The sequence below is a fragment of the Podarcis liolepis genome, assembly GCF_965112155.1.
Source record: "Podarcis liolepis genome assembly, chromosome: 14".
NCBI classification, from domain to species: domain Eukaryota; kingdom Metazoa; phylum Chordata; class Lepidosauria; order Squamata; family Lacertidae; genus Podarcis; species Podarcis liolepis.
The window spans coordinates 7,272,412-7,299,251 of NC_139569.1; the positions used below are offsets into that span (position 1 = coordinate 7,272,412).

General features: G+C 48.9%; 1 protein-coding gene across 4 annotated transcripts; it reads left to right on the top strand.

Annotated features, from left to right (window-relative positions):
- Positions 1 to 161: 161 nt before the first annotated feature.
- DRC3 (dynein regulatory complex subunit 3) lies at positions 162 to 26,578 on the top strand. Of its 4 annotated transcripts, none has more exons than XM_083474375.1 (13): positions 162 to 1,015; positions 2,834 to 3,058; positions 3,750 to 3,866; positions 5,241 to 5,407; positions 8,501 to 8,647; positions 10,035 to 10,154; positions 12,199 to 12,311; positions 13,393 to 13,567; positions 19,688 to 19,819; positions 20,615 to 20,685; positions 22,933 to 23,056; positions 23,217 to 23,348; positions 25,147 to 26,578. In XM_083474375.1, exons 2-13 carry the CDS (start codon positions 2,899 to 2,901, stop codon positions 25,252 to 25,254), a joined length of 1,566 nt encoding a protein of 521 aa, XP_083330501.1. In that variant the 5' UTR covers positions 162 to 1,015; positions 2,834 to 2,898; the 3' UTR covers positions 25,255 to 26,578. The 4 variants fall into 4 exon arrangements, with proteins under 4 accessions (XP_083330501.1, XP_083330500.1, XP_083330502.1 ...); XM_083474374.1 differs by having other exon boundaries at positions 313 to 604; XM_083474376.1 differs by having other exon boundaries at positions 650 to 817.
- The last annotated feature ends 262 nt before the right edge of the window (positions 26,579 to 26,840 follow it).

The window sequence follows — 26,840 nt, forward strand, 5'->3', positions numbered from 1 at the left end:
GCTTCCCCACAGCAGAGCCCGCCCCGCGATGTCGTCGCCCGGGCTCCGATCCCGAAGGCCGAGCGCTCATTAGCGAGCGCGAGCGCCAATCACTTGTCAGGCCAGGCTGCCCGGCCTCGATGCTGTCGGGCGTCGGGGAAGCAGGAGGAGGGAAAGGGCGAGGGGTGGGAGCGAGGGGAGGGATAAGTCCCGCCTCCGAAGACAGCCTATTGGACAAAGCCTTCTCAAAAAAAAATTAATAAACCTTGCGGCCTATTGGATAACCTTCGCCGAAGGCTCGGATCGAGTAGCCAATCCTGGCGGGGGAATGGCTGTTTATGCGCCCTGTCATTGGTTGGGCGAGTTGGTTCGGGTTGGTTCCTTCTCTCTCGCGCCCCCACACACAAACACGCGAACGTGAGTCGAGGTTGCTTGCCGCTGTCGCCGGCCGACCTGCGTCACACGTGACGACGGAAGCCCGGTGGGCCGGCGCGGGAAGCGCGACCTGCCCCTAGCAACGGCCGCTGCATCCCTAGCAACGGGGCCTAACCCGAGCTTTTAACCTTCGGGGAGGATAGAGGAAGGCGGCTGTGGGTTCAGTGTGAGCTGGTCAAGTGACGCGCTGGTAACCTGCTGAGCAATCCGGGGCTGGGTGGGGTTTCGGTGCCTCTGGAAGTGGGAGCGGGCATGGGATGTTCTGGGATAGGATGTGTAGATATGACACGTGTTGTCGTTGTTTGCTGTCCTACACCTTTCATATTTGTATGACAAGCAGAAGTTCTATCGGTGTAGCTGCCAGAATGGCAGGTCGAAGTTCCACTTTGGATTCAACCTCTGTGTGAGCCAAGCCAGCATCTTGCTTCCAACAGTGCCCAGCTGGGGGGGAAGCAGAGCCATTCCAGCTCCAGACTGACAGGTGGGAGGGTGTCTGAAGTGGACCCCCTCCCTTAGTAGGTCCTCTGTAGGGAAGGACTGTGGCAGCGCGTCTGCCTTGCAAGCAGAAGGGCCCACATTGAGTCCCCGATGGCATCTCCAGGTAGCCTTGCCGCCTTTGTTCTGGCAAAATATGGGTTGGGGCGATTTTATTTTATTTCAATCTGATGCTGATGTGACTTCAAAGCAATCTATTACGCTCTATTGCAGCCTCACAGGATGGCCCCTCTGGAATTTGTCACAAGCTCATGCAGATACACATGAATTTGTAGATCTCTCTGTGCTTGGCCCCCCCAGAGCTCAAATACATGACCTGTCACACACCCTTTCAAACACATGCATTTGGAGAGGATCCCTAACTTGGCAGAGAGAAAGAGAGAAGTCCTGAAATATAGGGCAAAAAAGGGTATCAATACAGGACGTAGCATTTTACATTGAAATATGGGACAATCCTGTATTATACAGGACAGGTGGCGACCCCAGCTAGATAAGGCAGGGAGAGACTCCTGCCTGAAATTCTGAAGAGCCGCTGCCAGTCAATGTACTGAGCTAGATGGACCTCTCCTCCATGGGAGATTTTAAAGCAGAGTTTGGCTGGCCATCTGCCATAGATTCTTTAGCTGAGATTCCTGCATTGCAGGGGGTTGGACTTGACCTTTGGGGTCCCTTCCAACTCTACAATTCTTTCATTCGATGACTCAGTGTAAGGCAGCCAACTGTGGTCCTCCTCCAAAACTGTGTACAGTTCTGGTTGCCTCAGCTCAACAAGGATATTGTTGAGCCCTAGGAAAGGTTCAGAAAAGGCCCACCAAAATGATCAAGGGGATGGGGAAACTCCCTAATGAGGAAAGGTTGCAGTCCTTGGGACTTCTTAGTTCAGAGAAAAGGTGAGTAAGACAGTAGTTTATTATGCATGGCATGGAGAAAGCAGATGGAAGAAAGTTTTTCTGCCTCTCTCATGACCCTAGAACTCATGGATATCCAATGAAGCTCAATGTTGGAAGATTCAGGACAGGAATGAGAAAGTGCTTCTTCATGCAGTGCATGGTTAAACTATGGAATTTGCTTCCGCTGGAGGCAGTGAAGGCCAGCAACCTGATGGCTTTAAAGGACAAAATCACGAAGGGGAAGGCTATCAATGGTTACAATCCACAATGGCTACTCTCTGGCTCCATGGTTGGAGGCAATAATGTATTTGAATAGCAGTTCTGGAGACAACAGGACAAGAGAATGCTATTGTGCTCAGTTCCTTCTTGTTGGTTTCCCACAGGCATCAGATTGGCCACTGTGAGAACAGGACGTTGGACTAGATGGGCCATTGGCCTGATCCAGCAAGCTCTTCTTAGGTTCTTGATGCTGCCACCACTGCTTGTTAACTTGCTGTCACCCTTTGGGCTCAACCCGCACCGCCACCCAAAGCGAGAGAGCAAAGTGTACAGAGGCTGTTAGTCGTCCTTCCTCTTATCACCATTCATACACTTTGAAAGGGAATCAGCATGAACTGCAGAGAGCTGGAGTAGCAAAACCAGGGTTAGCTCCCCCACTGAATTGGCACTAGGATGCCAACTCCTGACAGAAGCTGTGAAGTTCAGAGGGCGGGCCTGGAAGCAATAGCCTTCCTTCATTGCTTGTCCACAGTGCCTTATTTTTAGTGGTGGAGTGCTGCTGAATATGGAGGTTCTGTTCACTTGCCATTACTGACAGCCATGTCTTCCATGATTTATCCCTTTTTTCACACAAAGCTGCCTGTACTATCTCCATATATAAGAAGAATGAGGCGCCAGCTGTGGATATGCGTAGAAGAGTGGATAGTTTGGTAGACTGTATGTTGGCGTGGTAGGTGGGCATTATGCGGACGGTGTGGACAGCTCCCAGAAGCTCCTACTATGTGAATGAGGCATTATGTGTCATTCTGTTTCAGTGTCTGCGACAGGCCAGGGCAATCCATTTGAGTTCTAATCTTGCGGGGCACGTCTTCTGCTCAAGATGAGTCGACTGTATGATAGCATAGAGCCCAATGTAATCGATGATGAGATGCTGCAGAAGGCCGTCGAGGAGCAAGGACCTCAAGAAGAAGCAGGCCTCCTGGCCAAAAAAGAGGGCATCAATTTCAAAGATGTCTTGGCGCTGCAGCTTGATTTTAGAAGTAAGGATCAGAATACAAAACAGGGACTTAAAAAAATAAATAAATCAAGGCTCTTTTACTACAAAGTCCTTGCAACATGGAGATTTGCCATGTGGACAGTCAGTGGTTGAACATCCGCTTTTAGGCAGGATTGTGAAGATACTTGAACTAATCTCTGCTCCTCCAGCTTCATCACCCTCTGCCATCTATTAGTCTCCTGCTCTCCCATAGCTCTCCCTTTTCTCTGCTCCTCCCACTTATGCCAAGGGATGGACAAATCCATGAATTCCAGTGTCTCAGATTTCCTATCTTAAGTTTAGGTTGCCCCATTTCCACATCAGATAGTATGGTGCAGAGCTTTTTTTAAATAAAGTCTGCACAAAACATTGTTGCTGTGTGCATTTCTCCTCATATATAATGCATTTTTGGTGCACAGTTTCCCCTAATGTAATGCATTTTTGTGGGCACTCTTTCCTAATTTACACTTTTTTGGTATGCCTTTTTGGTTTGAGACCTGCATTGCAAAACTGGGAGAATTGCAAGTTTCATAGGGTAGGCAGATTTCGGTCCACATATTGGTTTGGGAAGTGTGAATTAAGTAGGTTAGCTTTAAAAGGAAAGCTGAATAAATTTCTTCCCTATCTCTACATATGGTGGGAACTGCCACCCAGAACACCTGCATGATTCTACTTCTCCCTTCCTGTGGCTTCAGATATCCTGAAGATTGACAACCTCTGGCAGTTCAAGAACCTGACAAAACTGCAGTTGGACAACAACATCATTGAGAAGATTGAGGCACTGGATACTCTGGTTCATCTGGTCTGGCTGGGTAAGATGGTTGCATTCAGGGTCACAACAAATGCTGTGAAATTTTTGTGTAGGAATTAAGAGCAACCTTCACTTCATTCCAGCTGGTGGCTGCACCCTGGTGTATTTTGGAAGTGATTTCCATGTTGGAATTGTATCATGTGTCAAGCAGCCCCCAATATGCTACTCCAGACAAGGTCCTGAAGCTTCCTTGGCTAGCTTTCCCCTCCCAAGTTGACATTAGTTGGGTTTGACCGCAAATTCTATTTGAGTGTTGATCAGGAATTTTGCCTGTGCAGGATAGAGACTGGTGCCATAGGGTGGCATTCAACTAAGGTTTACTCAGAATAGACCCACTGAAATTAATGAACGCCAATTAATTTTAATAGGTCCACACTGAGTAAAGCCTAGTTGAATAGAACCTGTAAACTCTGGAGATAATACCGTATTTTTCGCCCTATAGGACACACCTTTCCCCCTCCAAAAATGAAGGGGAAATGTGTGTGCGTCCTATGGGGTGAATGCAGGCTTTCGCTGAAGCCTGGAGAGCGAGAGGGGTCGGTGCGCACCGACCCCTCTCGCTCTCCAGGCTTCAGGAAGCTTTCCGCAAGCCGTGGGAGAGCTGCGCGAAGTCGCGCAGCTCTCCCACGGCTTGTGGAGAGCTGCCTGCACCCCGAAGCCTGGGGGCGCTGAGCTCAGCGCCCCCCAGGCTTCGGGCTTTGCGCAGCTCTCTGTAAGCTGAGAAGTCGCGCAGCCCTCCCACGGCTTGCAGAGAGCTGCGCGAAGCCCGAAGCCTGGGGGGCACTGAGCTAAAAAAACTAGGTGCATCCTATGGGCCGGTGCGCCCTATGGGCCGAAAAATACGGTAATTCCATACCAGCCATCAAATGGCAGCTAGAATGAAGATGGCATTTGAGACTGCCTGATGAGAGATGGTTTTTGTTCCCAGCCAAACTGACCTCCACTTTGTTTCCACTCCAGCCCCTTGAAAAGACAGAATGACCTCATCAATTTGCCTTTTGTTAGAAGAAGGCCGAACAACATTCTCTTCAGAGTCTTCCCTCTTTCTCATATCTGCTAGATATATGATTTCCTGTTGGGGGGAAAACAGAACCAGGATAGAAAATAATGTTTTTTTTCTGAAACCTATATGCATTTGAAACATTCTAGTTAGAACAGTGGTTCTCAAAATGTAGGGCAGCTCCCCTTGGATAAGAGGCACATAGGATTCTTAAAAGGGGACAAGAAGTTCCAGGGAGGGCTAAGTCACCTCCTACCTATTGATTCCAACAGAGAGAAAAACTGATTCTGTGAATAGGAAAGAGTTCCCTAAGAGGATTTGAATGGTTTCCTTCTCAGAGCTCCTGCCTCCCACATTCTTTTTCTGCTCCCCCAGATTTGTCCTTCAACAATATTGAAGTCATTGAAGGCTTAGATGCGCTCGTTAAATTGCAAGATCTTAGTCTGTACAACAACAGGATTTCTAAGATCGAGAATCTGGACACGCTCCAAGAACTTCAAGTCTTCTCTATAGGAAATAATAACATACAAACTCTGGAAAATGTAAGGGTTTAATTAATAAAGCTGTATAAAGTCTCTAGTGGCAATCCTGTGTACTCTCGCTCGGTAGTTACTCTCTTCTGAACTCAGTGGTACTTACTTTTAAGTAGACATATGGAGGCTGAAGCTGCTACTTTTCTTTGTCCTCCAACACCTCTCTGGCAGAGATGGTCACTTCCATTTCATGGCCGAGGATCTGAAGCTTAGAGAGTGACATGCCCATGGCCATCTAGTGAGTCGCTGTTGGAGCAGGATTTTTTTATATTTTTTTCTTCATCTACTGTAAATCTCCTGTTGTAATCACTAGAAAACATCTGTGCTCAGTGTACAATCAGAGCGAACTCATTCACCCAGTGCCAGTATTTATGTTGCCAAAACAGCACCATCTACACCCAAGAAGAAGGAATAAGCAAGAACTGAAAGAACCCCTCTAGAGGTTTGCAGCAGGACAAAAAAGGGTGGTTAGAAAGATAAACTCTGAAGGGGGTGGATGTGTGCAAAACAGCTCAGTAAAGACTGATTGTGCTAATTGGCCACAGAATGCTTACTGGTGATGAAGATGGATAGAAAACAGGGTGGTTATGGAATAGAGTATCCAGAAAAAGGCCATGGCTGGCATGAATTCTGAATTCTGTGCTGCAGCCACATTGATATATAGTGTTTTACAGTATTCAACATCACTGTCAGTAGGCTAGCATTTTATCCCCTTGTTGCAGACTGAAAAAAGGCTGGGTATCAGTATTTTAAATGAATATAACTCTCCTGTGTGGACTGAAATCATGCCCCTAGGGCACACCCAATGCTTGTTTGTAGCTGCATATTTACAAGGAGAGCAAAATCAGCCAAGGGGGTGTTCAGTCTGTCTTCAAAGCTCTTGCCTTGACATTTAGCAGTCCTCCATTGAAACTACTAGCCTAACAAATTAAATTCCAGTAGCTTCACTAGGCCCAAATAACATCTGGTGCCAGTAGTAGTCACGGTTTATCCGAAACAGCACTGTCCACCTCCCTATTGCCTTCTTAGGTACCCTGTTCTAATCATAACACAGTGCAGTAAAGAGGAAGGAGTAATTAAAGGATGCAACAAAGGAGAAGGGGCAAACAGGATTTGTAGGCAACTGTCTGCCAGTAAACAGGGACCGGAGGGGCTGAGAATGGGCTTTGAGAGGCTACAATTTGTGAATGGTGAACCAAGTCTCCTTCCTTTTTCTTCTTTAAAAGTATCCCACTGTTTTTATTCATATCACACAATGCATGGTGCCTTAACAGAGTTACATAAGCAACGTAAAACACAGACAAATCTTCCCTACTACCCACCTCATAACTTCTTATTGTTATTATTATTTATTAAATTTCTACGCCATCCTTCATCCAAAGATCATATGGCAGTTAAGAATCTAAAAACACAAACCACAATGACAAACAAACACAAAAGCCCCTACACACAGCTTAAAAGGCCATAGATTGTTAGCCAAAGGCCTGGGAGAAGAGGAATGATTTTTCCTGGCACCTAAAGACATGTTATGAAGGTGCCAGGCAAACCTCCCTGGAGGGAGCATTACACAAGCGGGGAGCCACCACAGGAAAGGCCCGCTCTTGTGTTGCAGCCCTAAGGACTTCTCATGGACAAAGAACAGCCTCAGATGATGATTGCAGGGGAAACTACAGAGCAGAAAGCAGGGGGAAAAATGTGTGAGAAAATTTCTCCCGACATCCAGAACGTGGGAAGCCTCCCTGAAATTTTTTTATTCGGATTGTATAATTGGTTTTATTATTTGTGTTTTAATGTGGCAAGATTCAATCCGATTTGTTACTAATTTGAATGTCTTTAATTGAAAATGAATTATTATTATTATTATTATTATTTACAAAAAAGATGATGACTGCAGGGTCCAGGTAGGCTCATATGCTGAGAGGTTATCTAAAATAGAAATTACAGCAGTAGATAGGGAGAGGGAAAGAAAGCCAAGAGCAGAGAGACAGCAGTGTCGGCAGATGTTGTTACACATACTTATCACTTGGTTACAGTTGGAAATGAGGATTTTATTGATAGATGGATTTCATTTATATCCCACTTTTTTCCCTCCAAGGAGCTCAAAGTGGCACACATGGTTCTCCCCATCCTCGTTTTATCCTCCACAACATCCCTCTGAGGTAGGTTAGGCTGAGAGGCAGTGCCTGGCCTAAGGGAGTCACCCAGTGAGTTTCATGGCTGAAGGGGGATTTGAACCCTGGCCTGCTGGGTCTGACACTCTAACCACAACACCACACTGCCTCTCCAAGGGGTTGAAGGAGTTGACCTTAACCCCCAGTGAACACCTGTGGTGATGATCTTTCTACCCATCCCCTGGTGAAGCTTGTGTGTAGGCGCGGGGAAGGGTGTACATGGAGGCTGTTTCATGCTCAACAGGAGAAGGGGAAATGGGGGAAATTGTTTTCCATATTAAATCTTACCTCTTAGTGAATTCCACTGCTGTGGTATCCCTTTAACTTCTGAGTAGACACACATAGGATTTCACTGTAAGACAGTAAAAATGCATTTTCCTGTGGATTGTAGTTTTAGACTAGTAAACTGCATGAGGATGCCCTTCCCAGAACCTGGATAGATGTGATGCTTGCAGCAGATGAAACTTTGGTTGTTTTAGCTTCCCTTGATATCCATGAGGTTTAGAAACTTGGGGGGGGGGGTTTCCCTCACAACCTATGGCACAACTGCAACTGTGCAGCAAAGATCCTTGCTTTTAATGGTTTCGTCTGTTGGGATGGATCTGCTTTCAGAAAGAAACCAGTACTCAGGTTTTTTTGGTCCAGAAGTTACAATGTGTGCTGTGTGCATCAGCGTGTAATAATTTATTTTTGCTGGGTTCATTTGTGTTTTGAACCAGGGGGCTACCAACCACAAGAGATACCTCAGCAGGATCTCGTTCTCATTCAGTAAAAAGTCTAAGAGTCTGCGAGTGTTTAATGACTCCAAGTTTGACATTTTTCAACAAAGAACACCCCCTTTCCTCTTGTTCATCTTTTGTGAAAATCTCAATTTCCCCCATAAATATTTTGTCCTCATGGCTCTCTTTATTTCTCTGTCACCTTGCCACAGGTGATCTATCTCAGGAAGTTCCAAAACCTGCGCACGTTGAACCTCACCGGGAACCCAGTGTGCGAAAATGAAGTATATTCCGCATTCATCGCCGCTTATCTCCCCGACCTTGTGTACCTGGATTTTAGACTGGTAGATGACAACTCGGTAAGGATGGAAAAGTTCAGCCCCTTATCTCTTGCTGTTTTAGCTTTCCTATCTACCCCAAGTGCCAGAAAGCCGGTGAGGCTGCCTCCTCACTCCTCTCCACACAGGTGCCTGCCTTGAGATTTGACAGCCCTTATTCTAAACAGTAGGGACGCGGGTGGCGCTGTGGGTTAAACCACAGAGCCTAGGGCTTGCCGATCAGAAGGTCGGCGGTTCGAATCCCTGCCACGGGGTGAGCTCCCATTTCTCGGTCCCTGCTCCTGCCAACCTAGCAGTTCAAAAGCACGTCAAAGTGCAAGTAGATAAATAGGTACCGCTCTGGCGGGAAGGTAAACGGTGTTTCTGTGTGCTGCTCTGGTTCGCCAGAAGCGGCTTAGTCATGTATGCCAGCTCCCTTGGCCAATAAAGCGAGATGAGCGCCGCAACCCCAGAGTCGGTCACAACTGGACCTAACAGTCAGGGGTCCCTTTACCTTTTTATTCTAAGCAATGGAGTAGGAAGGGGGATGCAGCAGATGCGGGCTGTCCCGGGTGTCATCCCTGAGGGGGGTGACAAAAGGTCAAAAATATGAGTTTTTAAAATAAAAAGCATAAAATTTGGGCTCATGGAACTTTTTTGGGCTCACAACAAATGCAACGAAATGCGGCTGGCATTGGGCGTCACACAGTGGGGGCTGGCACTTACCGCGGGGCCTGCAGTGTGCCCGAGCCATGTGTCTCTCCTGGGAGTGATGGGGTTGCTTGGGCGCCTGCAGGCTCCGCGCTGCCTAAATCGGCAGCGTGGGGCTTGTGTCTGCCCACCGCCTCTCCCTCAGCCATCCCACAGCTGAGGGGGAGGCAGTGGAGAGGCTTTCCACAGTGTGCCCTGCACTGGCTTGCCCCATCCTCATGGGCGGCTCGCTCCGCCCCCAGGTGCAGGGCGTGTGCACTGCCCTGGGCACCCGAGCGGCTAGCTATGCCATTGATTCTAAAAATAAATAAATAAATAGTATAAATTTCAACACAGTAATTTTAACAAAATACACCATCCACATTGTTTCCCCCCTCCATTTCCCCCCTCCCCCATAGACAGAACCCCCCCTCCCACCCCAGACTTCCCTCAGCTCCTTTCTCTGGTTTCTCAACACATCTTTCTATCTGCATGTTATAAAATTGTAAAGATCCTCAAATTATCTGTCTATGTATTATAATAAAGTGTGGATTTTTATTCAAAACCTGCCAGTTCATTTTGTTGCCTCTTCAAATATTTCGTAAAAGGTTCCCATTCATCTTTGAGGTCACAGTTATTCTTATCACATAGTTTGCGTGTCAATTATGCCAATTCCGCATAGTCCATCAGTTGCTACGCCATTGATTCTAAGCTGCCTGTCCCCGTTTTCTTTTCCCAGCGAGAGATGGCCCTGATAAAATACCAGTATGCCATCGAGGAGATGAGACATGGGGAAACTCTGGCCATGGCCAAGCAGCAGGTTCTGGATGCCCAGCAGAAACAGGTGGAATATCACAAGGTATGTTCCTTTTGGGCCGTCTGTAGAATCTTAGAGTTGTAGCCCAACCCCCTGCAATGCAGGAATGTAGATCGCAGGGATGTTGAGAGAACCCAACAGATACTGGATTCTCTTTCAGCCTCCTGAATAGGTGTTGGTCTCTGAACACTGATATATGAAATAAGAACCAGTAAGAAAACAGTTGTGGATTCAACAGACACAAAGTGGAAAGCTAAACCAAACAGTTCGTACAAAACAGTTCATACACGAGAACGGGGCCTTCTCTACAGTGGCTCCCCATCTGTGGAATGCTTTCCCCAGGGAAGTTCGCCTGGCGCCTTCATTATACACCTTTAGGCGCCAGGCAAAAACGTTCCTTTTTAACCAGGCCTTTGGTTGACCTGATTGACATCCTATACCCTTTTAAAATGTGGCTCTTTTTTGGAGGTTGCGTGTGTTATAGGGTTGTTTTTATTTTGATTTTCTATACTGTGATCTTTTCTGTGAACTGCCCTGAGACCTCCAGGTATATAAATTCAATTAATTAATTAATGGCTTGAAAGAGGTTGTCTCCGGAGAGCTAACCAAAGTGAGGAAAAGGTTCTGTAATTTTGGCGCCATTTTCAATAGGGCTCAGCTCCTTGCTGTTAATATTATCAGTTTCTACCTTGTTGACAAGACTTCAGTTGGCAAGAGGGAATCATGGGGAGATTTATAGATGCCTGGATGTCTTGACCCCCACTTGGGCAGGTGCTTAGCTGAGAACAGGAACCTCCTAGAAGGGAGATGGAAGAGACTGAGTGTGCGGTTCAAGGCTTGGAGACTCCCTTTAAGGAAAGAGGCAGGGGCTGAGGTGGCAGGGGCTGGGGCAGAGAGCGATCTAAAAGGCCTCATTTGAACTCCACACCCGTTTGAACTTCTCTTCTGTTCATTTGAAGCTCTCCAACCTCTAGTTTTACCTATGTATGTATGTATGTTTGTCTCATATTACCTCTCACTTTTCCTCCAGGGAGCTCAAGGTGGCATACATAGCTCTCCCTCCACCCCCCAATTTTTAACCCACAGCAGCCTTGTGAAGTAGGTTAGGCTGAGAGGCAGCGACTGGCCCAATGTCACCCAGTGAGCTTCATGGCCGAGTGGGGATTTGAGCCCTGGTCTCCCAGCTGCTAGGCCAACACTCTAACCACTATACCACATTGGCCCTATTGTCCTCAAATGACCAGCTCTCCAAGTCAATATGGTCTGCTGAGGGTTGATGAACTGTGAAAGAATACATTGTTTATTTTGTTATTTTTGGAAAACAGGTGGTTCTTTTCTTAAATATTCCACAATATGCATTTCTTCGTTGTGTTAACTGGTCTGCTATTTATTTTAAGGGACCCCGGCCCTTCTATTTTTCTTCTTAGCATCTCACAGAACCATCTGAATTTAAGGCATAAGATTCTCCCCATTTCCTTTGGGCAACTATCTTCTTCTGATTCCCTGTCATTGACTGGTTGGGTGCAGAGGAATGGTGGGAGGAACCAGCTGGGGAACCCCCAAGGGAAGAAGACCCAGAGTCCAGGGAGTGGTCAAAGGTAGAAGACAGGGCGTAGGGGGTGTCAGATGCTGAAGAGGTAACAGAGCTTAGTGAGCAGGGAGAGTCTGTGACAGAGAGAAGCCCAGAATCAGAGGCAGAAGCTGAAGCAGGAGAGGAGAGAGACCAAGAGGCAGAGATGAGTCAGGCTGGGGAAGAGTCACGGGTGTCGTCTCCCTCTTCTGCTGTGACAAGCTCCCCTCCCAGAACCAGAAGAGGCATGAAAAGGGTGGAGGAGAGGTTGCCTTCATGCATGTGCAGCCTCCAATTGCTGTGGGAAAGCCCTGGAGAGAAGGGAACCTAGACGCTTGTGGGCAGACAGGGACCTTTAGTCGTGGCAACCACTTCATGGGGGCAAGATCTGAGTTGCTGCGCTCATTAGGCCGGACACGCCTGTGCTAATGAAGAGTTAACTCCTGCTTGCTTGGTGCAATTGACTGCCAGCTCACTCCTGTTATTTCTCTTCTGCCTCCTTGCTTCTCTCTCCAGCGCGCTTACGTGGAGTATCTGAACGGAAGCTTCCTCTTTGACAGCATGTTTGCAGACGATCCCGAAGCAGCCAAACTGCTCTACCTGCCTGGAGTGCCAGAGCTACTGGAGATATATCCTTTTTTTAAAAAAAACAAACCACACAACTTTTTTTAAAAAAATTATTTAACAGTTTTTATACACACATCATACAGTATTCATCGTCCATCTCTTTTCCTAAGACTTCCTAATCCATCTCTCTGTGGCATTCTAGGGGAATCTTGATCTGCTGCATATCCTGATATTTCTCCCATTATCATTTCAAGTCTTCCTTTTTTGATGTTATCTGCTGCTCATATGTTAACCCCTACTTGTAGGTTAAATTGTATATCGTACCCTCTAAGATAATCTCCCAAATACCTCCACTCTTCTCTTATCTTTAACTAATCCTTATTCTTTAGTTTCACGATCATGGCTACTAATTCTATGTATTCTATCAATTTGTTCTACCAAATTTCCTTAGTGAGTATCTCTTTTTCCGCATATACTATCCTAGCTGAAGCGGCTGCATACAGAAAGATATTGGGTGCCTTTTTTGGAATGGCGTCACCTATTATCCCTAATAGAAAGGCCTCTGGTCTTTTGGGAAATGTGAGTTTTAGAATCTTTTTTTAATTCTGTGCGGAACATTTCCCAATACTCTCTAATGTATGAATCCACATATGAATCAGGGTTCCCTCCACCTCGTGGCATTTCCAGCATAAATTAGACCCTTTTAAATACATTTTCACTAATGTGCTAGGTGTCAAGTACATGATCTTTTGTAGGTTTTCCTTAATAACATAACAGGCAGAGAAAATCATGGTTTCAGGCCATAATTTTTCCCATACAGACAATTCTATGTTGTAACTGATATCTATGGCCCATTTTGTCATTGTCACCTTTGCCATCTCATCTTTGGTCTGCCACGCCAGTAACAAGTTTTATAAATTTTTGAGATACATCCTTTCTGCTTTGGGACAGAACTGGTGATAAACCTTGAGAATGGGATGTTCTCTGGAGTGGGGTTTCTTGTTTGTTATGAGGGCTACTGTGAGTCATAGTGATCTCCAACAACAGGAGGCAACAGCCCAAACAAGGCAGCGGAAGCAGACACAAGCCTTTTTCCTTTCCTTTTCAAACACAACTCAGTTCTCTCCTTGACTCCAGCTTCACATACAAGACTAAATTTGTGGCCATTTGCGAGAACCTGTTTGAGTACGGCCTGAAGCAATACGAGAAGCGAGAGGCTGAGGTCGCCCTCTTCTATGAGTGCCTCAACGAAGCCCTGGAAGAGAACCACCAGCAGTGTTCCAAAATCCTGCGGGACTTTGAAGAGAAGAATCATGGGGTACACAAGGGACCTCGGGTCAGGGATGGGGAACGCAGTTGGACTCGCAACTTCCATCAGCCCCAGTGAGCATAAGGCGGATGATGGGAGTTGGAGTCCCACAACCTCTGGAGGACCATAGGTGTCAGAGCTGCTTGAAGATCCTAGCTCACAGAGGATCACGCTAGCCAGCGATCATTAAGTAAAAGTCTTTATTGAGTTACAGTTTCCATTCTCAAGCTGCTGCGTGCAACTCTACGTCTAGTGGCTAGATCGGCGAAGCTCCGTCTGAGTCTCCGCCCCGTGTGCACCAACTTAATATCCTAGCCCGGCTCCACCTTTTCCGCCTGACTGTCCTCCTCTGGGTCCCTCTACCCCCCGGGGTCTCTTCCTTCCGGGATTCTTCTGACGCTGACCCCCCGGACCCTCCTGTCTCCTTGCGCCGGGCTTTAGGACCTGGCTCCCTTTCCGGGCTGCTTACTGCGCCGCCTTCCTCTGCATTTGAACTTGGCGCGCGCGCCCAACCTTCCACTTTCCGCTTAACCGTTTCTTCGCTCCCCGATGGAGGTGTGGCCACTCCTGACTCGTGCCCTCCCTCCTGTGGTGAGCTGCCAGCGCTTGCCCCCTGGCTCCCTTCCTCTTCCCTGCTCTCTGGCGGTGACGCTGGTCCCGATTTCCAACTGCTCTCCTCTGAGTCCCCTCTGGCTCTATCTTCCTGGGGTGCCCCCCTAGACTCCCCCCTTGCCCTGGCCACTGGTGCTCCTTTCTGTGAATCCTCTGATTCACTGGAAAGACTCGGAGATCTCGGGTCGTCGTCATCACTCATCTTTTCTTCTGCCTCCTCCCCTTCGCTCTCTGTTTCCTCCCTTGCCCTTGCCTCTGCTCCTAAACCCCTGACATCCATCCCCCCCTCGAAGCCCCCCATTCCCCCCTCCCCTCCTTCCGGTGCTGGAGCTGGGTGCTGCTGTTGCAAAGGGACGAACGTCGGATATCGTTCGCTTCCCATGGCGGGCCTCCATCTGAAGTCTCCCGGGTCTTCCACCCTGCTCTCATCGACGACGGTCACCTCCGCTTCCATCTCTGTGCCGCCGTGCTCGAAACCAGGGTCGTCCCCGAAAACGTCCATGTCCGTCTCTCCCTCACTTCCTCCTGGCGGCGTTGCTCGTCCTGGGCATTCCAGCCACTTTCTGCGGAACTGCTCCTCTGGTCTATCGTCCCACCAATACGAGGGTTCTGATGCAGATCCCGAGGGTGACCCCTCCGGGGAACGGACGTCTCGTGTCGGGTCCTCGTCCGAGTCGAACCCCCGGAACGTGCTGGCCGAAAGCGTGGGCGTGAAAAGCCAGTCGTCGAAAAAGTCTGCTGGCATAGGTCTATGTGGGAAGAGGGCATGAAACTTGTCTTTGAGCAGAGGTTCGTCCAAGGCGTAGCCCGGCACCCAGCTGTTCGCACTGGCCGGGGTGCCCTCCTTGGCGAGAAAGTATTCTACCCCCTCTTCCCCCCATCTGGAGTCCAAAATCTCCGTGACTTCGTTGATGCGCTCCTTCTGTGCCACTCCCGCGTGCCCTGTTCTGTCTCTGACCGGACTCGGCGCCGTTCCGGGTTCCTGGAACCTGTGCGGTGCCTTGTAGGGAGTGAGCACCGATCTGTGGAACACTGGATGCATTCTGGAACCCTCCGGAAGTGCCAGTCTGAAAGCTACCGGGTTGACCTGCTCTTCGACTTGGTAGGGCCCCAGTTGTTTATGCCCTAGTTTCTTCTTGGCCAACGACCTGGCCGGCACTGCGTGGGCTGCTAACCAGACCCAGTCTCCCACGTGGAGCTCTTTGCCAACCCTTCTGTGTTTGTCCGCTTGTACCTTGTATGCGTGCTTGGCCAGCTCCAGGTGGCGCCTCAGCTGATCGTGGACTTCCTGCAGCTCCGACGCGAACGCATCTGCTGTCTGCGGCTCCCCCTCCCCCATTCTTTCCAGTCCCGGGAAGGTTCTGGGGTGCCTCCCGTTGTTGGCGAAGAACGGCGTGACCCCCGTGGACACGTGCTTCGTGTTGTTGTAGGCGAACTCGGCAAGCGGCAGGTAATCCACCCACGTCGCAGGCTGTTGATTTGCATAACATCTCAGGTACTGCTGCATGATGGCATTGACCCGCTCCGCTTGCCCGTTGGTCTGCGGGTGTCTCGCCGACGCCAGGTTGATCTTGACGTTCAGGAAGCCCATCAGCTTCTGCCAGAAATTCGAGATGAACTGCCGCCCCCGGTCGGACAGAATAGACCGTGGCAAACCGTGAACCTTGAACACGTGGTCTATGAACAGTTTGGCGGTTTGCTCCGCCGTGGCCACCTTAGCACACGGAATGAAATGTGCCATCTTGGAAAACAGGTCCACCACCACCAGCACTGCCGTCTTGCCCCTCGAGCTGGGCAGATCCGTGACAAAGTCCAGGGCCACCCTTTCCCAAGGTTCGACCGGAGTTTGCAGCGGTTCCAACAGTCCGGCCGACGGTCTGTGCACTGGCTTGGCCCTCTGGCAGGTGTCACACCTCGCCACGTAGTCTGCGACCTCCCCTCTCATTCCAGGCCACCAGAAATCCCTGGCTACTAATTCCACCGTCTTCTCCTTGCCAAAGTGCCCGGCAGTGGGCGCGTCGTGCAGCTGCTGCAGCACCTTGGCGCGAAGGTCGTCTCCTGGCACGTAGATGGCCCCTTTACAGATGAGCAATCCATCTCGTAGCTGGAAACCGTCGGCCGCTGCCTTGCCCCTTTGCACCTCTGCCATCTTTGCTTGCGCGAAGGAGTCATCCTGCAACGCTCGTCGCACCGCCTCCAGGTCCACGGTTGCCGCGGCGCACGCCCACACTGTTGGTGCGAAGATGTGCATGGCGGCCGCTGGCGTTGCGTCCTCCAGATACTGTGGCTTACGGGAGAGAGCGTCCGCCATGACGTTAGTGTCCCCCGGGACATACTCTATGCGGAAGTCGAAGTTCGCAAAGAACTCAGCCCAACGTATCTGCCTCTGGTTTAGGAACTGTGCCGTGCGCCAGTGCTCCAGATTCTTGTGGTCCGTGCAAACCTGCACCGTGTGCTTGGCGCCGATCAGGAAGTGCCTCCACGCTTTGAACGCTGCATGAATGGCCAGCAACTCCCTGTCCCAGATGGTGTAGTTCTGCTCGGACTTGCTGAGCTTCCTGGAGTAAAACGCTCCCGGTCGCCACACCCCCTGCGGGTCCTTCTGCAGCAGGACCGCCCCCACGGCTCTGTCCGAGGCGTCTGTCTCCACCCTCATCGGCCTGCTGGGGTTGACATGAAGCAGCTGCTCTTCCGACGCGAAGAGACGCTTGAGTGCCTGAAAGGACTGCTCCGCCTGCTCTGTCCAAATGAACTTCTTTTTCTTGGAGCTAAGCGTGTCTGTGATGGCCGCTGTCTGCATAGCGAAGCCCTTGATAAACTTGCGATAGAAGTTCGCAAAGCCGACAAACCGTTGGACCTCCTTCCGGTTGCGTGGACTCTTCCAATCCAACACCGCTCGAACCTTGGCGCTGTCCATGGCGAGCCCCTTGTCAGACAGCTTGTAGCCCAGAAAATCCACCTCCGTCACGTCAAATTGGCACTTCTCCAGCTTGGCGTAGAGCCTATGTTGCTTTAGCCTGCTCAGCACTTCCTTGACGTGTCCGTCATGCTCCTGCTGCGATTCCGAAAAGATCAGGATGTCATCTAAGAAACAGACACACGTCTTGTAGAGAAGTCCCGCCAACACGTGATGCATGAAAGCTTGAAAAACGTGGGAGCCATTTTGCAATCCAAAAGGCATAACTCTATATTCGTAGGTACCCAGTGGCGTGAACATGGCCGTCTTCCACTCATCTCCTTCCCGCATGCGAATGAGGTTGTACGCCCCTCGCAGGTCTAACTTGGTGAACACTTTTCCCTTCCGCACCTTCGCTAGGAGGTCGTCGATTCGGGGCATGGGGAAGTCCGATGGCTTGGTCCCATTGTTTAAAATGCGATAGTCCACTACCAGTCTTTTTTGGGGCGTGTCCCGCTTTTTAACAAAGAATACAGGACTGCCCCCCGCTGCCTTGGACTCTCGGATGAAACCGCGCTCCAAATTATGATCTATGAACTCTTTGAGTTCTTGCAGTTCGTCCTCTGACATGGAATACAGTTTCCCTTTAGGCAGCGCCGCCCCCGGCAGCAGGTCAATTTTGCAGTCATATGGTCTGTGAGGGGGTAGCCTGTCTGCCTCCTTCTCGCAGAAAACTTCCAAAAATTCTGCGTACTTGTGAGGAATCGCTTGCAGCGTGCCTAGCAGCAGCTGTGACTCCTCTTCCTCTCCTTCCTGCCGGGGCACGATGCAGTGTTCAGCACAAAAGGAAGAGCCGAAGATCAGCTGCCTCTGGTACCAAGCCAGCGTTGGGCTGTGCTTGTCCAGCCAACTCATTCCCAATACAATGGGCGTATCCGATAGTTGAGTGACATTGAAGCTGATGATTTCTTTGTGATTCCCAAGTCGCATCACCATCGGTGGCGTCTGCTTCACCACTTGCCCCCCGAGCAGCTCCCTGCCATCCACCGTGACAACCTGCAGGGGCAGTGTGGCCGGCAGCAACTGTATAGCGTGTTTGTCGACAAAGTCCTGCCCTATAAAGTCCGCATTGCTGCCTGAGTCAATGGTAATTGGCACGTCCATGGTGATTCCATTGGGCAGCTGGAGAGATGCAGTGAGCCTCACTACTGGTTTGGGCGGGAGGGGGTTCACGGGCTGTAAAATCTCTGGGGACTGCGTCACTAACACGTCTGGCTGGGCCCCAGGGCCTCTTCCTCCAGCCAGACTGCGTCGTTTCCCTGCTGTGGTCCTCCTTGCTGCGTTGCTGCAGTCACCATTGCTGAGGCTGCAGTGAGCTTGTGGAGCCTCTGGGGACACTCTTTCGCCATATGCCCAGGCTCCTCACAGACGTAACACTTCCTGTTCCCTCTAGGAGGCTTCGCTTTCACTGCTGCCGGTGCTAGGGCTCTGGTTGCTGACTGAGCCCTTGCACCTCCAACCTCCATAGGTTCCGCTCCTCCTCCTGGCGGAGGCGTGGATTGCGCACGCGCTGCTTCTCTGGGAAGGAAGGAGGAGCCCCTGGCTGGTTCGCGCCCTCCACGCCCTTCGTCCCTGCTCCACGGACGTTCTTCCAGCCGCACCCCCACTGCCAGTGCCCTCTGAACGACCTCCTGGGTGGTCCGGGGTCTCTCCCCCCTCGCGATTTCATCTTTAATCGAGCTGTGCAGCCCCTCCCAAAAGAGGTCTCTTACAGGGGCCGAATCTCTGTCCCATTCCAGGGCACTGACCAAAGCGAAAAAGCGGGCATGGTACTGCCTCACGCTGGCCCTCCCTTGCCTTAGTCCATGCACCTCCTTCCGGGCAAGATCCACGTCAATGCTTGATAAAAAACACCCATCCATCGCTTTAATAAAGGCATCCGCATTTTGGAGCGCCGGATCCTTATCCCTCCATAAATTGCGCAGCCATGCTTTAGCATCCCCATGCAAATGGGACATGATGAATCCCACTTTCTCTTGCTCATCTCTAAAGTCTTTATTCAGCAGTTGCAGTGCGCACAGTACGTCTGCTCTAAAGTTGGGATACTGTTGCAGGTTCCCATCGAAGTGAGAGACCAGACCGCCTGTTCGTCTCGCCAACCCAATTCCCTCCTGCCTGGGTGTCTGCTTTGTAAGCACGTCTAACCTGACCTGGAGATCCCTGCAGGCGGCAGCTGCCTCCTCCTCTCTCTTCCTGGATGCGAGAGCCGCTGCATTCAGTTGTGACACTGCTTCTCTGAGTTCCGCTATCTGCTGCTCAGCCGTCATGTCGGCTGCCGTTTGTGAGCTCGCTGGTAGGCACCTGCTTCTCTCCCCTCCTCGAGGCTGTAGATGCCCACAATTGTCAGGCGGAGCTTACTGTCAGAGCTGCTTGAAGATCCTAGCTCACAGAGGATCACGCTAGCCAGCGATCATTAAGTAAAAGTCTTTATTGAGTTACAGTTTCCATTCTCAAGCTGCTGCGTGCAACTCTACCACCACCACCACCAATAATGAATAAAATGAATTATTTCTGCCACAGGGCAACAGCTGCTAACCTTCTGTCTCTTGCTGAGCACACAGGTGATAGATACGATTCAGAACCTCAACGACAACCAAGTAATAGAGATCAAACTGGCTGAATACAACTATGAAATCACAAAGCTCTCGGACGTGCTGATGAGTGAGGAGATGCTGCTGGTTGATCAGCTGGAGGTATGAACCTGGCAGAGCTGGACGTTCGGGTGCTGGGGACTCCAAGGCTGGATTACTGTACTGCGCTCTGTGTGGGGCCTCCCTGTGCTGGTTCAGAAGCTGCAGTTAGCGTGGTTGCTGGCAGGAGTGAGACCTGCATTGGTTTTGCCCACTTGATCCCAGCCCAAGATCAAGGTGTTGCTGTTAGTGCAAAAAGCCATTAATAGTGTGGGAGCAGTTTACTTGCAGGATCACTTTCCCCCATATGTACCTGCTCAACGGCTTGGATCTGTGGAACTGGCGCTGTTAAAGGTGTCGTGTAATACCTGTTCCACACTTGTAAGAAATCAATGTTTTGGTGTGATGGCAGCTTTGGAACTTCCTGCTGGTTGACATCAGGCAGGTACCTTCACCATATTCTTTTTGGAGTCTACTTAAAGCATTTTTATTTAGGTGAGCCTGTCTGGACATGTGGAAGTTACATGTGTTTTATGTCTTTTTAGCTAAAGCTGATTTTAACCATCTTTTGAATGTTTTTAAATGCCTGCTGCAACCTGGTTTTTGCTGAGAATCTTAATGCTTCGTTTTCTATTCTTGTAAACCACTGTGAGTTTTTCTTACATTAAAGCATTATCTATAGATATATTTGGTTAACTACATTAATAAAAATAAATAAATAAAATAGTCAGCAAAAATGACAGGAAAGTAGATTCTCCTGTGTGTTTCAGGCTCAATTTCTAAAACTTGTGGGAGCCAAACTATTTTGAGTTAAACTCAGTTTTGCCCTCTAATTTCCCTTTTTCTTTTCTTGTTAAGGAAGTGATAAAGGATTTCGAAAGGAACATCGCTGACCTGGTGTCGAACTTTATAGAAAACGAACAAGGAATATATCCTTTTGCTGTCGCTTGCACAGAGCTGCAAATGGTGGTGGGCGCTTTGCTTCGGATCAACAGAGCTGGCTTGTCCACACTGTATGGCATTCGATTGCTTCTCATTACTGTGCGGTAGGGCTAGGATTGATTTCAGTTTTGGAAGCATTTCTCAGGCCCCTAAGAACTGCAGGGCTTTCCTCTCCATTCACTCTTTGTGCCAAGATCTATCTGAAGAGCTGCTGCGGTATAATACTCAATGTAATAGTGGCATTTCCACTAATAATAATAATAATAATAATAATAATAATAATAATAATAATAATAATAATTTATTTATACCCCACCCATCTGGCTGGGCTTCCCCAGCCACTCTGGGCGGCTTCCAAAAAGATATTAAAATACTGTAATACATCAAACATCAAAAGCTTCCCTAAACAGGGCTGCCTTCAGATGTCTTCTAAAAGTCTGGTAGTTGTTGTTCTCTTTGACATCTGGTGGGAGGGCGTTCCACAGGGCGGGTGCCACTACCGAGAAGGCCCTCTGCCTGGTTCCCTGTAGCTTTGCTTCTCGCAGTGAGGGAACCGCCAGAAGGCCTTCGGTGCTGGACCTCAGTGTCCGGGTAGAACGATGGGGGTGGAGACGCTCCTTCAGATATAACGGACCGAGGCCATGTAGTAACCGGGTCCCCAACCATTTGCCCTTCTCTCACCTGCCTTTGCCCTCTGTCCAGAGCAGGTTTCTGAAGCAAGGCTGGCAGGCCCTTTTACTTTTCAGAAACAGGACAAAACAGAACTGGTAAGGCTGCCACCACTCCCTCGTCCCAGGGTTACCTGAAGCCACAACTCAAGGGAGTCAGCTGTGCTCCTTTGTTACCAGTTAACCCCAAACTACAAGTTGCTTCCACAAACTTGCAGGCAGAAATTCTGTAGTAAAGCGCAACCAAGAAGTTAGGCGTTGGATTTAGCTATTCCCCCGGATAGGCACACACGGTACAAGAGAAAGTTTCTTTCTTAAAAAATTATTTTTAAAACATAAAGAACATGCTAAAAAGCAGGCACATCTTTTGGTAGATTACAAGTAAAGATAAAATAATAACGTTGCAGAGTATAACTAGCTAATACTCACTTCTACACTCTAAGGCAAAGATAGTATAGTTCAGAGTCCTTCAGAGATCCGCATTCAGAGGTCTTAGAAGATCTAAAATCATGGGCTAGCATTTTTGCTTTCCTGCAGGACAACCCTGAGAAGCAAGGGGGGGGGTGAGCCTCTACACTTCCACCCCATAAAGGAAGTTCTGTTGTCATGGGACCACTCCTGCCAACCAGATGTACAAAAAGCTTGGAAACTGGGGCTGGGGTGTCCAAGCAGCATCCCTGGGGAGTGCGTTTAACTCAAGGACCTTTGTTGGGCCATGAAGGGCTGAGTCCTTGCTGTCACAATGTACACAAACTGAGGCTGGCTGCACATTCCTATGTGCTCTGCATCCAGTGTGCTCCCACCACTGGTTTGGGAATCGGTGCACTCATGACATCAGTCATGATCCATGTCTCTCCTGGACCTACCCTGTCACATCTTACGAAATACTGAATGGATCTACACTCATTGTTTTTAACGCTAAAAATGAGTTTTAAAATGGTTCTGATAACCATATAGCCATGTGACGTTCTTCTTAAACGTTAATAATGCGTTATTAAAATGCGACACCATAGAGTGCTGCAGAGCTGTTGTTGTTTAGTCATTTAGTCGTGTCCGACTCTTCGTGACCCCATGGACCAGAGCACGCCAGGCACTCCTGTCTTCTCCATGGAGTTTTCTTGGCAGGGATACTGGAGTGGTGTGCCGTTTCCTGATCCAGGTGGATCATGTTTGGTCAAAACTCTCCACTATGACATGTCCATCTTGGGTGGCCCTGCATGGCATACCTCATAGCAGAGCTCTCCCCTTCCAGAAACCGGGTAGACCTTGCAGAAAAGGAAGCAGAGGAGAAACAAATGTCTTGACGTTTTAGAACATGTTTAATATCATTCAAATGACGTTTAAAAAGTGAGTGTAGACCCAGCCACTGTGTTTTGATGCGTTCTTCCCCCCAAGCCAGCTTAGATCCGAATTGAGAGAACTGTTTTTTAAGCAGGCAATGTGTGCACGGCCTTAGTTTCCATCCTCGACCAGCCTTCCCTGCCTCCCTTTTGTTCAAACACTGGACAGTAGGAAAGGGTTGCTGAGAGGCATCCCTGTTCTTTGCTTCTTAACTTTTTCTCCTACGATGGCTCAGTGCCGGGATCTAGAGAACCAGCACCACGAGAAGCTCCTGGAGATATCCGTCAACACACTGGAGAAAATAGTGAAGAGCGAGTTTGATGAGGAGATGCCGGATGACGTTCGTATGGTGAGATCCAACTCCTCCTCTTCCTCCCCTTTCGCCATTAAGACCAGAACAGGCAAAACACTCTTGGCGTGACTCATCAGTAAGAGATGACCCTTCGTGGGATGGTGGTTTGTCTACAGCCAAAATAAATGGGCCTCCTCTCACCTGGTTTCCTTCCTAGCTTTTCGTGGACAAAGACACAATTGTCAACGCCGTCAACGCCTCTCACGACATTCACCTCCTGAAGATTGACAACCGAGAAGACGAAATTATCACTAAAGCCAATGGCTGGGCTTCCACACTGGTTGAGAAGGTAAGTGAAGAGTCCCATTGCCCCTCTGTAGGAGGCCTTCTCACAGAAGTAAATAACCAGCATTAAGGACATAAGTGCTTTCATCTTATTGTTAACAAGGTAGCTGGTGGCAGTGGCATATTGGGGGGGTCGGGGCAGTTGCCCCGGGTGCAAAATTGTTAGGGGCAAAAAATTTCAACACCCGGTGCTGCCCGCTTCCATCACTGAGCTCTGTTGAAAATGGCTTCTCTATACAAACCAGGAAGTGACCTCTCCAGACAACAACTCTTTTTCCCCCTTATCCCTGCAGTTGCAATCTTCTGGGTGACGGGGACATTAAGACAATTGAATGTGCATGCATACTCAGTCCATTTCCTTCCCTCCCAGCCCCCTGTGTGGCCCTGGGCACTGGTAACCCATGCTACGCCACTGGTGGTTGGGGTTGGCTGTAGTGGTACAGAGTGGTGGACTTGTAATTTGTGGAACCGGGTTCGCTTCCCTGCTCCCCCACATGCAGCTGCTGGGTGACCTTGGGCTAGTCACACTTCTCTGAAGTCTCTCAGCCTCCCTCAGCTCACAGAGTGTTGTGGGGAGGAAGGGAGAGGAGATTGTGAGCCGCTTTGAGAATCCTTAGGGTAGTGATAAAGCAGGATATCAAATCCAAACTCTTCTTCTTCAGTGGTGCAGCTAGGACTGGACCTCAGGGCCTATATCTAGGGTCCTGCAGCTCAGGCCATCCTCCCAAAAAAGGATCACTCAAAGAGTGGCAGGTGATGGGGGCAGTGGAAAACAGGCCTGGCATGGACAAACTGGGCCTTACCAGGAGTTGCCTTAGGGATCATTTCCTTCTTATTACAGAAAATGTTGTAAATCAGTGGCCAGCTGGTCATCCAGGCATGTGCATGGTTTCAGATTCTCATTTTATTATTTAAAAATACTTTACGTTCTGCACCAAAATGGTGCTTTTATTCCCAAATAGTTGTGTTTCACATCAGGGCAGTGGAAGTAAACCCCGTTTTATTCCTTTAGGCATGATGAGGCTATGATTTAAGTTTTAAATGCAAAGCCACTGGGTTCTTAAATCAGGGTTGGAAACTTTAAAAAAAACACACCACATAGCAGAAATGTAGCAGCAGTTGTAAAGCGTGAAAGGGAGGAGTGGGAAGAGAAATGGTAACAGCCGAAATAATACACTTGGCCATCTAAAGCAAGGGAGTGGGTGGGCAGTGCTGTGCATCCATTAAATTTAGGGCCTAAAAGTACTTAGCTGCACCACTGGTTGGCTACCCACAGGGAGGAACTAAGATAGTGAGGGAAGTCACATCTTAGTGACTTGACTCTTCAGGTTTCAAGCATTTGCCTTGAATGGGCAAGCACTGAAATCCCCTTCGAGGTTCTGCACACAATCTGGTTCACATACAGTAGATTGCTAGGCCATTGTTTATTAAACCTTGCCCAGCAGCTGAACTATAGTTTGTTTACTGCCAACAAACCATGATATAAAAACCCTGGTTTTTGTTGGCTTATGAACGTGGGTTTGTTTTAACCATGGATTGGTATTATGTGCAAACCCAACATCCTTCCTTAACCATGGTTTGTTTTAACATCCCCCCCCCCCCGGCACCCAACAAGCTACAAAGGCACGAGGCAAGCACAGCTGGGGGACGGGGGACGGGACAAAAAACCAAAACACTTTGCAGAAACAAGCCATGATTTGTTTGACCGTCCGTGGAGCAATCTATGGCTAACTTGTGGTTTGTTAAACAAACCACGGCTTGGCGCTAAGTGTCAACCGGCCCAACTGTTTCAATCCCTGCAGGTTCACAAGACTGAAATTCAAAGAAACCGAAGTCGTGTGTTGGAAATTAACCAATACGTTGACCATCTACGCAGTGAGCTGGACAACATGGACATTCTGGAGACGTAGCTGGCTTTTGACACTGAACTGCCCCTGCCCCCCATATGGGGATCTGTGACTTTCTGCTTGGGAAGTGAATCCGCCTGGAGGTCTCCTACCTACTGAAAAGACACCCTAAAAATATTCCTTCTAAAAAGAGATTCCCTACTGGGAGGAATCCTCTGCCCCTCCAATGTTTGATGATCAAAACGAGTAGACTAAAGCGGACAGTGAGGCATTTAAAAGCAAAAGGAGTTGACTTAAATTAGTGCCTTGTATTTATAAAGCAATTATACAGGAAGTGGGTCAGTTCCATCTTTTGCATTCATTTCAATTACACAGGTAGTTGAACCTACAAAAATTGTAGGCTAATGAACAAATGTAAACCCTGATTAGAGACCCAATTAGCACTGGTGTGCTGTCTAAAAATTGGTTGGCCCTGACATTGATTGAACCCTCATTTCATAGAATGAATGGAACCCATAGAGATGGGGCAAGTGACTGGCCAGTGGTGAAAGGCCCAGGGAAGAGGGGAGAGGGTCTACTCAGGGAGAGCAGAACATCTGCACTGCGCAGAGGAGCCTCTCTCTAGGGCAGAACATTTCCAGATACGGTTCTTGGGCTTATGTGGGGGGCCTGCGCCAGCCCACTGAGCTTTACTGGCGCTCCATTTGGCGTGAAAGGATGACCTGGAGCACACTGACACGCCTTTGGCAGCTGGGCATTTCAGGGGGAAATCAGGATTAGCATGCGTGCTATGGTTTAGGAAGCGTGTTCGATGTATTCTCGCATAATGTATACAAAGGGAGAGCCTTCCTGTACTGGAGCTCCAAGCCCATTCCTGAGCAGAATCTCTCTCCATAAGACGCTCAGCTGTTCAATGAAAGTGGGACCAAATCTAGGCTCCTACAAAGGACATTCTCCACCTTCAGAAGGCAGATAACCAGCAGACAAAACAGGTAATAAGACCAGGAAACAATGTGAAGGAAGCTGCTTCAAGTGCCTAAAGTTCCTCTACGTGAACAGAGAAAATGGATATGTCAGGCTACTGGCTGAGACTTCTCCTTGACATGCTTGCTTTCTGTGTGCAAGGAAGTTTGTTTCAAGATGGATGAGCCCTCAGGAGAATGAGGAAGCTAGGCCAAGGTACCACACATGGCCACCATAAAACAGCTCACATCTTAAAACCAAGTCCAAGGCATTGCCAGAGATGATTTAGTACTTGTTAGTTAAGGTTTGTTCCTATTTAAATTTTCCAGCCTTGCACCTGTGCCATGATTGTAAAAGGCAAAGAATCACAATTTTCCTTTCCACACCAACAGAGGAAATAAAGGGTGGCTGCAGCTATTTTCAACCCAGGCTACTTTGTAGGGGTGTGGAGTGCTTCTAACTTTTCATGTGGTTGACAGCCAACAAGGGGTACTGCTGTGTCTCCTGAAAAGCTCAGAATTCCCTCCCCAATGAAGAAGCAGACTGCAGAACAGCTGGGCAGAATCACAGCCCCATTTTTTTAGGGGGGACCTTGAACTTTTTCCTTAAAAATCATAGCATCCTCATTGTCATGTGCTTGGACTTTGCCATTATTTCTGTAAAATTCCCATTCCTGTTTTCCTAAA

Excerpts from the sequence above, each read along its gene's own strand:
- DRC3 (XM_083474375.1), top strand. The coding sequence starts at position 2,899 with ATGAGTCGACTGTATGATAGCATAGAGCCCAATGTAATCGATGATGAG. Across the intron at positions 3,059-3,749 it reads GCTGCAGCTTGATTTTAGAA|ATATCCTGAAGATTGACAAC; the intron begins GTAAGGATCAGA and ends CTGTGGCTTCAG. Across the intron at positions 19,820-20,614 it reads TGCTGGTTGATCAGCTGGAG|GAAGTGATAAAGGATTTCGA; the intron begins GTATGAACCTGG and ends TTTCTTGTTAAG.